Source organism: Palaemon carinicauda, chromosome 25, assembly GCF_036898095.1.
Source record: "Palaemon carinicauda isolate YSFRI2023 chromosome 25, ASM3689809v2, whole genome shotgun sequence".
In the NCBI taxonomy this organism is placed as follows: domain Eukaryota; kingdom Metazoa; phylum Arthropoda; class Malacostraca; order Decapoda; family Palaemonidae; genus Palaemon; species Palaemon carinicauda.
The window spans coordinates 53,905,830-53,922,094 of NC_090749.1; the positions used below are offsets into that span (position 1 = coordinate 53,905,830).

The window sequence follows — 16,265 nt, forward strand, 5'->3', positions numbered from 1 at the left end:
AACTCACCTCAAGTCTTATAATTATTCAGTGATATGGCAAACGTATCTGTGTTTAGGCAACCCAACCACTTCCAAATCTCTTGACAAATCAAGGGATGCAGACACCATTTGTTTTGGTAAATCAGATTTCTCCTGTTTGACATGTATATATATATATATATATATATATATATATATATATATATATATATATATATATATATATATATATATATATTAAATTTTGGTATTTTATCACTTGAAAAGTTTGCATATTGAAAACGCTGAACTGATTATCCTATGAGATTCACTATTAATGTTTTGTGTTGCTTGCTCTATACTCTAGGCTACTGTATATTCTTTACCTAAATTAGTCATTCAACTGTTTTTTCATAGAAATCACAATTTTTATGATGCAAAATATTTGTAAGTTTTCGCAAAATTGTCAAGCAAAGTACTTGTATGAAATAAACATTTCTTGTCATCATCATTAACTCTTGATTATTTTCAGAGCTGTTGACTACATTTTCTCCTGGACCTGTCGCAGTAACTCAAGTGACATCCGGTCGGTCTTCAATAAGGTCATCACCGCTGCCTCGCCGTTCCTCTACCCGTAGTGCTCCTGGAGGAACATCCCTAAGACGGCACCGACCTAGAACACCTTCCGTGCGTGGTGGACCTGTCCACGTTGTGGAAGTGGAATCTGACAGCATCACGACTCCAAGAGTGGAGATCGAATCTCCCTCAAAATCACTAGCATCTATACAAATGAGCTTGAGAGGAGACACCTCTGAGGTGCGCCAATCGCCTCCATTGTCTCTGCCCTGTGATACTCTAGAACCGCCAGCTACACCAGCTCCGAACGAAATGTCCCAGAGCCTTCTACCTACAGATTTCAACTTCACTCTGCATCCACTCCTCATCTTTTGCCTCAGACTTACGTTACATCTCCCATTCAAGCTCTTCCTCAGCCGTTAGCAATAGACCACGCCCATTCGGTGCAACTTCATGCAGAATCTCTGATAAACACAGTATCTTATACGACCCAACACATCAGCCTTACAACCCAAGCTGACACAGTTCCACAGACGTTAGTTCCATCGAATATATTCACGACGCCTTATCCTTACAATACAGCATCCCAAATCTGCGCATCACCACAAGTTCATGTTGTGACGGCGGCCCCCGACATCATCACCTCTCAGGCTCCCCCTACTCAAACCCAGATCCAGAATACGCCTCAGATTCATATTGTATCTGAGGACCACTTAGCTTCACACATCCAGGACGCACCTCAAGTTCTGAGAGTACACGAACCACTAATGCATCCCGAAGCATTGCAGCAAACAAACACGTAATCATTTATTATAGGAATTCACTTCGACTCAGGTGAAACAGCCGAAGGCTGGCAGTATGGGGCGGAGGTTAGCTCCACCCCCGCCCCTCACAGCCAGCCCACTTTCCTTATTCAAACGCTTTAGGCTCAATGTGGAACATGGAGTGGTGGTAGAGGAAGGCATTTTTATTAAATGATTACAGGTTTGTAATGCTAGGAAAAAATACAATTTAGGACAAATTGTCATTTGTTCCGACGCGTTATAAAAACCTCGTAATCATTTACTATAGGAAGACTCACTGGTTAGTGGGAGGTCTGCATTTGTCTGCCTTTGCTGCTTGTGAACAGCTAACTGCCCAGATATAGACCTGGTCTCGAATGACAGAAGAGGACTAAATCCACCTACCCGTCTCTCGACACGACATGATGATGGTGGGGTCTGAGAGACTGGGAACCAGGTTGCGCGATGGGTAAGAGCATCGCGCGCCCAGAGAGCGTGAATGTAAGAGACACTCGACACTAGGGTCACAGTGATTGGATGAACCTCCATAACCAAAAGGAAAGGATTTCTACATCCACCATCTTCCCTGCCTAGAAGAAGATGGGGGGGGGGAGGAGAATACCTTTAAACAAACTCTAGCAATCTTTCCTGGGAAGACTTTTCTTGATGTATGGAACTCCAAAGGAGGAGACAGAGAGAAAGGCGATCACATGCACACTGCTTTCACACTGCTAAACATACCATAAAAATCAAGACAAGAGACTTCCTTGTCCCGGAGGAACTGGAGAGGTCAGACAATAGCTTGAGCCGCTACCACAGGGCCAAGAACAAAGGTCTCCAAGTACTTGTGCGTAAACTCCCTCAAGTAAAAGGCCGTAAAGGTGGTCTGGCGTTTCCAAACGCCAGCCTTCAGCACTCGACCCACAACAAGATTTCTCATGGGGCAATGCCTCTGATCTCGTGCGCTTTAACCCTCGCTGGTGTTTGGACTCTTGAGGAAGTCTCATGTGCCTTGCAGATGGTTTCACAGATCCAGAAGGATATCGTGTTCCTCGACACCTCCCTCTTGCCTCTGCCGGTGCTAACGAATAGTCATCGACATTCAGGTCTGAGATGCCGAGTTCGCTTAAGATAGCGCCGGAGACACCTGACGGGACAGAGAAGCCTCTCACCTGAACCGCCACTTGCCGTAAGGAAGGAATAGTGAAGGCCTCGAACCTGGGATCGTGGATCGCTGGGTTCTGAGTCTTGACCACGAACTCTGGCACAAAACTTAAGGAAATCTCCTTCCAACCCTCTGTGTGACATTACAAGAGAGACCGTGTAACTCCCCAACTCTCTTTGCCGAAGCTAAGGCTAGCAGAAAAACAGTCTTAAGGGTAAAATGCCTGTCTGAGCACGGCTCTAGGGTTTGTACAGAGCCCGAGTAAGAGACATCCCACAGGGGACCTCGAAGTTCCCTCGGGGGACACAACTGTTCGAAGCTCTTAATGAGCATAGAAATCTCTAGGGCATTGGAGATATCTATGCCCTTCAGGTGGAACACCATTGCAAGGGAAGCCTATATCCTTTAATGGCAGAAACCGAAAGGTTCTTATCTCTGCGAAGAAAGACTAGGAAGTCTGCGATCTGAGTCAGAGATACCCCTCGCACTACACCAATCACAGAAGACCAACCACTTCCCTTGGTAGACTAAGGAGGAGGATCTTCTAAAGTACCCTGACATCTCTCTCACAGCGAATCACGAAAAGCCTCGCGTTCTGAGGAGATGCTGGATAGTCGCCACGCGTGAAGTCTGAGCAACTGCACCGCCTGGTGATACCTACTCAAAAAGGATTGCCGAAGGAGATTGGGCCAGTTTGGTAGCTCTCTCAGTGCCTTGACCAAGAGCGACAACAGATCGGGAAACCACTCCATGTGTGTGGCCATGTTGGAGCAATGAGAGTCATCTTGAGTCCTGGGGTTACTTGGACCCGGGACAAGACTGCGCGAAGCAAGCAAAAGGGGACAAACGCGTAGCAATCCAGTCAATCCCAAGGATGTTGCAGTGCGTCCTCGAATGCACTGGTACTGGAGAGCAAAACACAGGGAGCTTGGCGTTTTGCCCTGTTGCGAATAGGTTGATGCATAGTTCTCCCCAGAGGTCGAGTACTCAACTCGCTACCCAAGGGTGAAGAGACCATTCTGCCCCTATTACCTGGTTTCTGCGACTTAGGGCATCTGCCTGAACATTTCTCTTGCCTGGAATGTACCTAGCTGACAAGGTTACGTGTTGACTCTGTCCACAGAAACACCCTCCTCGTTAACTACAGCAAGGGATGTGAGAGAGTGTTGTCGATCATCAGCACTACAGAATGCTCTCTCAAACGGGCCTGGAAATGGACGAGTGCTCTGGAGACTGCCGTCATTTGCAGCACGTTGATGTGCAGGTGTTTCTCCTCTTCCAACCACACACCTGACACAACTAAGTCATCCAGGTGTGCACCCCAAACTTCTGTGGATGTGTCTGATAACAGACGGAACTGAGGTGGAAGAGGGTTTATGAGAGGTTCTCCTCATTTAGCCACCAAAGGAGATCCTACCTTACCTCGCGTTCCATGAGGACCAGACGAGAGGAAGGATTGGTGGCTGCTGACCACTGCTCATTCAGACACCAGTGAAGGTAGCGGAGATGGATCCGCCCAAAAGGAATGAGCTTCTCCAGTGAGGAGAGGTGACCTAGAAGAGCTTGCCACTGGAGGGCTGGAAATTATTCCTGCGACAGGAAGGGCTGCATAACCTCTCTGAGTCTGCTGCTGAGTCAATCAGCATTCCTAGATACTTCACCTTTTGCTTGGGAATGAGGTTCAACTTCTCGTAGTTCACCACGTTCCCCAGATCGCGACAAACTGCCAGAAGCGAGTCTCAGTCCTGAATCAATGATACTGCGAGGGAGCGAGAATCTGCCAGTTGTCGAGGTACATCAGTAGGCGGAAGCCCTTCGAGTGGGTACAAGCTGCTACCGTCGTGAACACTCGCGTGAACACTAGGGGAGCTGTACACAGTCTAAAGCACAGGACTTGGAACTGGTACATCGTGCCCTGGAAGGTGAATCGGAGGTACATTCGAAGCGACCGATGAACTGGTACTTGAAAGTACGCGTCCTTCAAGTCTATCAAAAGCATGAAGTGCGATCTGTCAGCATCTTAAACGCAGTTTGCTGAATAAACTTGTTCAGTGGCGAAATGTCGAAGACTGGTCTCCAACCTCCTGTCACCTTCTCGACAATGAAGAAACGACAGTAAAATCCTGTTGACTGATCGTGTACATCTTGTACCGCATCCTTCTCCAACATTTCCTGGACCTCCGCCTCTAAGGCCAGAGCCTTCGGAGATGTTGGATCGTACGTGTGGAACGCTATTGGAGTGGAGGATAGGGGAGGGGCCAATGAAGCACAAATGGAAGCTTGTACCCTTCGCCAAGGGTCAACACTACCCATCCCTCCACCCCGAGGTGCTGCCACATTGCCCAATGGGCACGATAGGCCTCTCCCTACCTTCGGCAGCATGGGAAAGGGAAAGCCAAGCTCAGCGTTTCCCTTTCCCTCGCTTGCCCCTGTTCTTTTCACGACGTGGAGGAGCTCGTGAAGGATGCTGAAAGGATTTTGGGGGCAGAACCCTTTTGAACAGGAGCAGGTATCAGCTGCAGCAGGAGCACGACCAGCGGTACCCTTGCTACTTCCCGTGGGCTTAGCCTCCCTCGGCCTGGCCGCAGACCGTTTCGTGGGACCAGGTCCTTTGAAACTCACAGCCTGCACCTGGTGGATAATGGAGTCCTTTGAGTCGAGGTGCCATTTATCCCACGCAGCCCGAACTTCCTCTGGTGGAAAAAGAGAAGTTTCAGCTCTAATAGGAGTGTTCCTGAGTGCCATGGCCTCTCCTGAACCAATCTCTTTCACCAAACGAGCGGCTACTGCCTCTCGCTTTTTGAGGATCAGATTGGCATACAGTGTGGCAAGTGGGTACAGGAGAAAAGCAACAGCTTTCCCACCAGACAAAGCCAGGTTCCTGTACTGCTCCATGTGTTCGGGGGTAGCGAGCTTGGTGTCCCGTGCAAACCCTGTGGCCATACCACACCAGTGACCGAGCCACGAAGCACCATGGAGAGCAGCTACAGAGATGGACTCCATAGTTGAAATCTCAGAGGCCGAGATGGACACACTCTGAGATTTCAACCTTTCGACCGAAGAACCCCCAGCAAGCGGGGTCGGAAGGGAAAGAACAAGGCACAGAAGACTCTATTACGTGATACCTCTTCTGTCACTGGTGTGGTTGAGGGAGAAGCTCGTTCAAACATTGGCTCCTAATTGAGTCACCAGGTCCTGTGATCTGGTCACTCACTCGGTCCAATGCTCGAGCAGCCTATCTCGACCAGGGTAGTGTGATGGGCCCTGAACTGCCTTCGGGAGGTCCCCATAGGATATCCAAGGCTGTACACTTATCCTCAGACACTAGCGCAAGAGGAGCCCTGAGGCCTTTAATCTCACGCATGAGGTTAATGACCTTTAGGAACGGCGACTCCACCTCGGGATCTTCCGTCTTCACGGCCTGTGATGGTTGTGGAGGTGGCTGATCACTCGGTCCCGCTACATCCGTAGGTGTAGGGAAAGCAACATGCTGCATGGATGATGACATCCCTCATGAATACCATTGCTCTGGTCATAAGACCAAACCAGGCGTGTATTCAGGAGTCGAGGAAGGACCCTGACGGAGATAGTCGCGAGAGTGTTGTGCTCAGCCTCACTTGTTACACAGCCAGAAAGCATGGGGGTTGGCTGCACCTCGCACGGCTGGTATCGCGAGAGCTAACCTGGTTGTGCACGACCGCACCCATGTCACGGGCTGAGCTGCGAGGTGGCTCCATGCCGGGCCCGAGTTGCAAAGGGTCGAGTGCGCAGCTGTCTGGGCCTGCTCCCTGCTCACGCGACACACAAATTGCGGAGTCGGTCTACGTGACTACCCCCGTGGAGGTAGTCGTGCGTACCGTGGATTTTTTACGAGAAACCACAGCTATGATTTCTCGTGCCGAAACCGGGACTCTCATCTCCCCGCTAAAGAGCGGTTCAATTCGAGTCTGAGCAGCAGCTCGGGGGCCAGAGAACCCCGTCACCATGCTCTCGGAGACAATACTTACGCCCTCGAGCTTTGCTTTTCTCTTCTTCCCCTTCCCCTTTCTCCTTGGGTGAGAAGAGTCAGAGTTAGAAGATGAAGACAAAGAGCAGGAGAGAGAGGAGGAGGAACTAGAAGAGGAATACCACCCACACTAAGCTCCACCCCATACCGCCAGCCAACCATTCAGCACAACTGCCTGGTTTTCTTTCTCTTCGGCTGTTTCAGCTCAGCTGAAACGAATATCTATATTAAATTAATATGAGGTTTGTATATAGCTCCAGAAAAACTATTGTTTTTATATGTAATATGGTACTGTCTTTCAAACTTATAGAGGACAATCTCTTGTGTTGCGAAGAACTTGGATTTAAAAATGTCATTGAGAGCACTCAGGTGATTAAGTGTAAAGTGTATGTGTTTAGGGGAACCACCTTTGAAATGGTTTAGGCGAGCTGATTGATTAGTGCGACAACCTTCTATGGCACTTGAGAGCAACTGATCCAGTTATGTGGATCGTCTTCCTTGTGCCCTGAACAGAGCTATTATGAGACAATGGCGTTCAAGAAAGTCTGATCTTTGTTGCACAACTGCTAGATCATGGTAAAAATAGGAAACCGGATTTATATAAAATTCTAGATTTCCTTGTAGCAAAAAGGTATCAACTTTTCATGCTAAGGGATCAAAGACATGATAAATAAACACCATTATCATGTATTTTTCAAGAATGTATGTGTTCCTTGGTGGTCATCCAACCAAGTAGTGACAAGCCTCCACATGCTTTAACTTTGCTGATCTAATTGAAAAGGATTTTTTACACATTGAAGGTGAAGTTGCAAACATGATGAGAAAACTCAGTGAAGGAACAAACAGGAATATGTGCAGGTGATCCCTGCCATTGCTAAACTTCAAAGACATACTTATAAACGTAGTATTCAACAACTTGGGAGCACTGGACTCTTTCTACTTATCTGAATAATTTGTTATGCTCTTTAATTTGAGCAAGCCACCTACTTCAATGAGAGATATCATGTAGTTGAAAAAGAGCAAGATGCTATACACCCAAGGCCTCCACGAGGGAAAAATATCAAAACGAGGAAAGAAAATGAAGAAATAAATACCTTATTTAACCTATGAACGAAAGCTGTGTAAAATACTCAGACGAAAGGCGAATAAACATTTTTTACTGGGCTTATCCTCCCATCCTTAATCTATGAACTAAGAAAACACTATATTTTTATCATAGGGCACTCTAAACCCGAAGGTTCTACGTGCCCATAAAGTAAAAACACCCTCTGGTTTGTTCTATGTACATTGAAAGAGAATAGTAACAGTATGTATGTACACTTTAGTTTCACTCCGCGGGTATGGATGTGTTTTAATGCTCTGTATCGAAACTGGCTTTAAACGGAATCATTGTGTATCTCGTTGTTTATACTATGAAAAATCTCTTTGTGGGTGTTTGCTAGTATTGATATTAGTGAAATATAGTGTTAAAAATCAGTGGTTTCCTTGTATGTGAGGTCTGTAGCGAAAGGCCTGACCCAGCATTATTGTGTTGGGGCGGGGCTACTTGAAAAGTCTTTGAAAAATGACTCAATATGCCCTTCTCTAGAAAACAAAAAGGAAAACTTAATCCCGTGAATGATTTCGATCTATTTGTGACTGAAATCGACACGGTACTCCAAGGAAAAGAGGAAAATATAATGGCAGCAGCTAATGAAGAATATGATGACGGAGGCAATCATGGCATGTGTGGGCACTGTGAGTCCTATGTCGCTGATGGGATACAATGCGATGAATGCCGAAGATGGTACCATGATGGAGAATCTTGCTCTAATTTAAAGGATGGTACAAAAATTCTTTTGCAAAGCAGGAACATCATTTATAAATGTCCAAGATGTGTCGAGACTTCAAATCCCAATGGTTCATGTGTCAGGCAATCATGGGAAGACATGATGAGACTAAGCATCAACATAGAAGAGATGAAGGTAAATGTACAACGACAGATGTCTGGTTTTATGGATATGATAACTGCTCAATACACTGATATGCGTCAAGAAATTGTTGAGCTGAAAGAGAAACTTATGGAATACGAACAAGAGAATGTGACCAAGACCACATATGCAAGTAAGTTGAAATCAAGAAACACTTTGGTTATAAATTCTACGGAGGAAAATACGAAGGCTTCAGAGATCAAGAAAACTATCATGAAGAAGATAACCAAGAATGTCGAACAGGTCAAAACCTCTAAACAAGGCCACATGGTAGTTAATTTTGCGGATAAAGCTGTGTTAGAAAAGGCTAAAAATGACTTGAAGAGGTCAAGAATGACATTAAGGTAGAAGTAGATAAAAAGGATCTACTTAAACCGAAGATCAAGGTCTGCAATATTGATGAAAATGAAGATGATATAATTGCTAGTATAATGGAGAAGAATGAATGGTTGAATGATATACGTGAAAATGAAGAGGACTTTAAATTGATTAGGAAGTTTAAATCAAGACAAAGCGATGAATTACATGTCATTATAAAGTGTAGTCCAACTATCAGGAAAGTCTTCCGTAAAAGGGATGATATAGTATATACCACGCTTGGAGGATGCTGCAAAATTTATGATTCCTACAATGTATTTCAGTGTTATAAATGCCAGGAATTTGGTCATACTACCGAAAATTGTAGCAAGACTCAGGTATATGCCAAGTGTAGCCAGGATCATCGAACCACGGATTCTACTGTAAATACGTTAAAGTGTCATAACTGCACAGTGAAGAATTACAATGATACGAATCATAAGACATATGATGATAACTGTAAAGTATACAAGGAGGAGCTTACCAGGATAAAAAATAGAACCGATCATGGAGTTTAGCCCATTGGTTAAGTGTGGTCTGATAAATATTCAATCGGTGGGGAATAAAACCATAAAGATTAGAAATCTTATTAACGAAATGGAATTAGATTTATGCTTATTAACGGAAACTTGGTTGCAGGGAAATATTATTGATAACTCAGAGATTCAGGAGATGACGCTGTGTACTCACGATTTCTACCACGTACCAAGAAAGGACAAAACTGGAGTAGGAGTGGGTGTCTTTGTGTCGAAAACCTTCTCTAGGGTTTCTATCATGAATGAAATACCATTTGAAACGTTTGAATATATCTGTTTAAAACTGACAAGAAACAATAAGGTATTGAATATAATACCATTATATAGACCACCAGGGAGTAATATGAGGAAATTCATTGAAGAATTTAGTATTCTTGTGGGTGTGGTGGACGATATTAAAAATACATTAATTGGTGGTGACTTTAATTGTTGGGTAAATGATGAAAATGATAATAAGGCTAAAGAACTCAAGGAAGTATTTGAGATGTTTAATCTAATAAACAGTGTATTGGTATCAAAGTCAGTAGGTGGTCATACACTCGACTTGGTCATATGTGGAAAAGACTCAGACCTAATAAAAAACCTTGAAGTGGAACCAGACTTTGAGATCTCAAAAACACATAAACTCATCACTTTTGATGTTAATATAAATTGCACCAGAGTATTGAAAAAATTGATCACATATAGGGAACGGGAAAATTTTGATGCTGAGAATTTTATTGAAGCTAGTGTAGCGCAAATGTCTTGTGTGAACACACAATGTGAACATATGGTAGACAGAGAATGTGTTGGGTGTTATACCAAGAAATACAACGACAATTTTGGAAAAATGTACGATACCATGTGTCCCATAAGGAACAAACAAATAGTTGTACGCGAAAATGTTAGATGGTATAATAGTGAGCTATTAAAGGCAAAAAGACACAGACGTAAGATGGAAGGTAGATGGAAAAGAGCCAAATCCTCACAAGCCAGAAATCTATATAATAAGGCCAGAAATGACTATAACATCCTGTTAGAAAAAACAAAAAGAAAATTCTACAACGGCGAATGTAAAAAAACCAATAATATGAAGGACTTTCACAAAAACCTTGATGATTTGATGGGATTAAAGAAAAAATATGTCTTGCCTGACAATGTTTGTGCAGAGAGCTTTGCTATATTCTTCAATGAAAATATTGATAAAATCTATAGAGGTTTCCCCCAAAATCACTTGGAAGGACAGTTAGCTATGCCAGTGAAGGAGGGAAAGAAGTTGATAAAATTTAAGGAAATAAATATGAGCGACTTGTTAAAGGTTATGAGAGAGATGAAGAATACATAGTGTGGAAACGACCCTTTCCCAAACAGTTCAATAAGTGAAGCTCCAAACAAGCAAGTTGTATATAATATTTACCTGAACATAATTAACCTAAGTATATCACAATCCTGTTTTCCTAGCTGTGAAAAACTGCGTTCATCAAACCAATTTACAAAGGAAAAGGTGATGTAAACGAGCTAAATTCATATTGGCCCATTTCAAATTTATCCTACATGTCAAAGCTTATTGAAAAAGTCATAAGTGAGCAATTATGGGCGCATATTGATGAGTTAGAGGTATTCCCGGAAAATCAATCAGCCCACAGAGCTAATCATTCTACAGAAACTACCTTATGCTCAATAATGAATGATATGATAGGTCTTCTTGATGAGGGAAAGTGTGGAATTTTGATTATGTTAGATCTTAGTGCTGCTTTTGACACTGTTGTGCACGAGTACTTACTTGACGACTTAAAGTCTATTGGAGTGACTGAGGAAGCACTGAAATTTTTGCGAAGTTACTTAGTGAACAGGAAGACTATTGTAGAAGTTTCTGGAAACCGATCCAATGAGAGAATTCTTATAAAGGGTGTACCACAGGGTAGTGTTCTGGGCCCTATCTTGTTTAACATATATACTATCGAGCTATCACACATCTTGAAAAAACAAAAAGTGGGCTTTAAACTATATGCAGATGATACTCAGTTTTACCTCTCGATTTCAACAACACAAGATACAGAGAAGAAAATTTATGAGATAATGACTGAAATAAAAACATGGATGCAGAGGAAAAAGCTCAAATTAAATGATGATAAAACAGAATGTATATTCTTTAGCAAAAAGGTGGCTTTGAAGAATTACCCATTAATTCAAAGTATAAAAACTGGTGATGCTGATGTTGGGATTGTGCCTGTTGTGGAAAATTTGGGTGTACTGATAGATTGTAATTTGTCAATGAGGGACCAAATTGTGAACACAGTGAAAGTGTGTAACTATCACCTGAGAAACATAGCATTTATTAGAAAATATTTAACAGAGGGCAGTACAAAAATTTTAGTGATGAGTCATGTAATATCAAGGCTTGATTATTGCAATTCTCTGTACTACAAATTGCCCAATACACTACTAAGAAAGCTTCAAAATGGGCAAAACCGGGCGGCTAGACTGATAAAAGGCATTAAACTAAGGGAGAGAATAACTCCTGCATTGATCGATCTACATTGGTTACCTGTTAAGGCTAGAATTGAATTTAAATTTTGCTTGTTGACTCACAAAGCACTTACAAGTGATAAGCCTAAATATCTTCGTGATTGCTTGGTCCCCTACCCTGAAGCTACTGTAAGAGTTAGACATGCTGATGACCCACATAGACTATTCGAAATTAGTGTGAATCATGCAATAGGAGGAAGAACGTTCAGTAATACTGCACCGAGACTCTTTAACGACCTTCCACTCGATGTCAAGAGTAGCAATAATGTGGCAGCTTTCAAGAAAAACCCGAAGACTTATCTTTTTAGAAAGTATTATAATAGTAACCTGAAAACTATTAAGCCTGAATACAAATGCTAGCGAAATAACTGATAACGATACAGAGCAAAGTATCAACTGGAAAGAAATTATTTTTTCACACACCAAGGCCCGCCTGAACAGACCTTTGGTGTCTGATGGAGTGCGAGAAATAAACCCGTAAAAGTAAAAGTAAAGTAAGTACGCAAGACAGGTCTTATATAAGGAAGGATTTGTTTATATTTATTTCTAAGGGGGAGGAAAGGTGCTAAACAAAATGGACGGTGGTTAACACGCCTTGCCTTCAATAGGTAAATATCTTTTAGAAAATAGTACTTTAGTTTTTTATGATTATAAATCTTAAATTTTATATAGAAAATCTCTCTCTTCTTTCTCTCTCTCTCTTATGTATATATATATATATATATATATATATATATATATATATATTTATATATATATACTGTATAAGTATATATTCACATACAGTAGACTCACTCATGAATATATACTATTGACTGTATATATATAAAAAATATACTGTATATATATATATATATATATATATATATATATATATATATATATGTATATATATATATATATGTATATATATATATATATATATATATATATATATATATATATATATATATATATACAGTATATATATATACAGTATATATATATATATATATATATATATATATATATACATATATATATATATATATATATATATATATATATATATATATATATATATATATATATACATATGTGTGTGTGTGTGTGATGATATACAGGACCTAATTTTCTTCGATATTACGCATTTATAGTTTACTATTTATCGATATTTGTCTTTTATTCAACCGATAAGGATTGTAGCTTGAGTTTAAATCATAATAATGAGATTAATAATTGGCAGATCTTAGCTGTATATATTTTAATAACAGTTCTTGAGATATTCTATGTTATTTGATCATTAATTCTTTTATGTTTCTTTCTTTATACTCTCCCCTCACAGGGCTACTTTCTCTGTTGGAGCCCTTGGTCTTACAGCATCTTGCTTTTTCAACTATGGTTGTAGCTTAGCTAATAATAATAATAATAATAATAATAATAATAATAATAATAATAATAATAATAATAATAATAATAATAATGATAATAAGGATGATAGTAATATTATTGATTATACTACTACTACTACTACTACTACTACTAATAATAATAATAATAATAATAATAATAATAATAATACTAATAATAATGATTAATTTTATAGATCTTAGCCGTATCTAACATAAGAAAATTAAAGATACATAGCTAAGAAATAAACGTAGAAAAATAAATTCCATATGTTTGATGGAAGATATTAAAGCCAGATCTGAAGTAATATGCTTAATTAGGAAGAAATATATTTCCCTGTTATTCATTTCCCTAAAGTTATTTACACCAAGCATTGTTTTCAATCCGTATTCAAGTTGTAAATAGAATACTGATTTTATGTTAAGATCAAATGTTGATTTAGAATGTTGGAAAGTTAATAATAATCTGGTGAATAACATACATTTTTTAATATATTTGTCTTTATCTATTACTCATTATGACAGCCTAAAGGTTAATTAAAGTTATGACAAGAAATTTTTAAATCTTTTGAAAGACACATAATAAGAAATTATTTATGTTACCCGCGAAGTAAGGATGTCAAAATTAGTCTTTTTTGTATATTTTTTAGGGACAATTTATTCATTATATGTGTAGTTTACATAGTAATTATATTATGTCATATATATATATATATATATATATATATATATATATATATATATATATATATATATATATATATATATATATATACATATATATACGTATATATATACATATATATATATATATATATATATATATATATATATATATATATATATATATGTGTGTGTGTGTGTGTGTGTGTGTGTGTGTGTGTGTGTGTGTGGGTATATACATATACACACATACACAAACACACACATATATATATATATATATATATATATATATATATATATATATATATATATATATATATATATATATATATATATGTATATATATATATATATATATATATATATGTATATATATATATATACATATGTATGTATATATATATATATATATATATATATATATATATATATATATATATATATATATATCGGAGTAGGGATACCTTAATGCAGTAACAGGGTTAATATATCGCAATTATTATCAAAGCTATACTAGTTAGAGCCACCCATGCTAGGTTGGTTTTCTTTGAGTGATCAAACTAAAATCTAAAATCTCCCACCATCACTAATCTACAAATTAATTGTTTAGTCAAGAGCCAGAAATTAGGAATTGCAAATAGACACAGGCGAAATTCTCCCCTATTCAGCTCTCGAACACTTGGGTTTGCTCTCGAAAATGTGTCATGGTTTCAAACACTTGTTCCGAATGCTGGTTGCGAACAATTGTTCTCAATGATAGAACTTGGGTTTGTTCTTGAAAATGTTATTAGTTTCCAGCACTTGTTTTGAATGATAAAAATTATGTTAGTTATTGGAAATGTTGTTGGTTTCGAAACCTTGTTTTGAATAATAGAACTTAGTTTTGTTCTTGACAATGTTACTTGTTTTCGTCTTTTTCTAGATGGTTTGGTTAAAAAAAAAAAGATATATACTTAATTTTATATCAAAAACTTTGCATTCTTTATAAAATATTTGACGCTTATGACAGATCTTATTTTTTAAAACCAAAGTATATTCAAAATTTTATTTTGCAGTATTTTATTTATAGGGAAAACCTGGCTTTAAAAATATGTCTTCTAAAACGCTTGTTTGGTTAAAGAAAATATAATCTTCAATTAGAATTTAATATTCAAAGATACTGTTTGGTCTCAGTAAACTAATTGCTTGCGAAAAATCTTATTTTGAAAACCGTTTTTCCTGAACCATTTACTTTTTGGGGAAAATCTTATTTTGTCTTTCGATACTCGTTAATCATAGATACATTTTTTCTTTTCAAAACCATTTTCTGTTTCAATATTTTTTATTTTTCGAAGACTTTTATTGTAATGTTATATTTAGTTTCATACATTTCCATTTATTTGTGTTCGATGTGAATAATAGAAATGTTATATATACATAAATATATATATATATATATATATATATATATATATATATATATATATATATATATATATATATATATATATGTATGTATGTATGTATGTATACTGTATATATATTATATATTGTATATATGTATTTATATGTATATATATATATATATATATATATATATATATATATATATATATATATATATATATATATATATCCCTTTGTGAGTGGGGATATATATATATATATATATATATATATATATATATATATATATATATCCCTTTGTGAGTGGGGATATCTTAACTGTGAAATTTTTTGCATGTCACCATGATCAGCAAAGTTGTTTTAGTCAGGGCCACCCTTACTAGTTTGGTTTGCTGTGAGTGGTATCTATAATTTTTAATGACTGCAATTACCGCTGATGCTTTAGTTTAAAAAATTGTATTAATCAAATAAAGCCGGTTTTATACATCTTGAATTAGTTTCAAAATTCTTTTATTCTTAGAGAATTTTATCTTGAATTCCAACGGAAATAAACTCTCAGAAAATTTTATTTTCATTTTTATTTGCTTTTTATTTCCTAAAACCTCATTAGATTTTATTTTCTAAAACCTAAAAAGATTTTATTTTCGGAAAGATCATCAGATTTCATTTTCGAAAATCTCATAAGATTTAATTTTCGAAAACCTCATCAGATTTCATTTTCGAAAACCTCATCAGATTTCATTTTCGAAAACCTTATAAGATTTCATTTTCGAAAACCTCATCAGATTTCATTTTCGAAAACCTTATAAGATTTCATTTTCGAAAACCTAAATCAGATTTCATTTTCGAAAACCTCATAAGATTTCATTTTCAAAAATGTCATAAGATCCCATTTTCGAAAACCTCATAAGATTTCATTTTCGAAAACCTCATAATGTTTTATTTTCGAAAACCTCATGATATTTCA

General features: G+C 38.2%; 1 protein-coding gene across 1 annotated transcript in view; it reads left to right on the forward strand.

Annotated features, from left to right (window-relative positions):
• Positions 1-1,337, forward strand: part of LOC137619031 (uncharacterized) — a 226,992-nt gene extending 225,655 nt beyond the window's left edge. The window contains exons 17-18 of the mRNA XM_068349230.1: positions 491-887; positions 1,037-1,337. Of these exons, the coding sequence (XP_068205331.1) occupies positions 491-887; positions 1,037-1,337 (698 nt within the window). The remainder of the gene's footprint in view (positions 1-490; positions 888-1,036) is intronic.
• Positions 1,338-16,265: the final 14,928 nt, after the last annotated feature.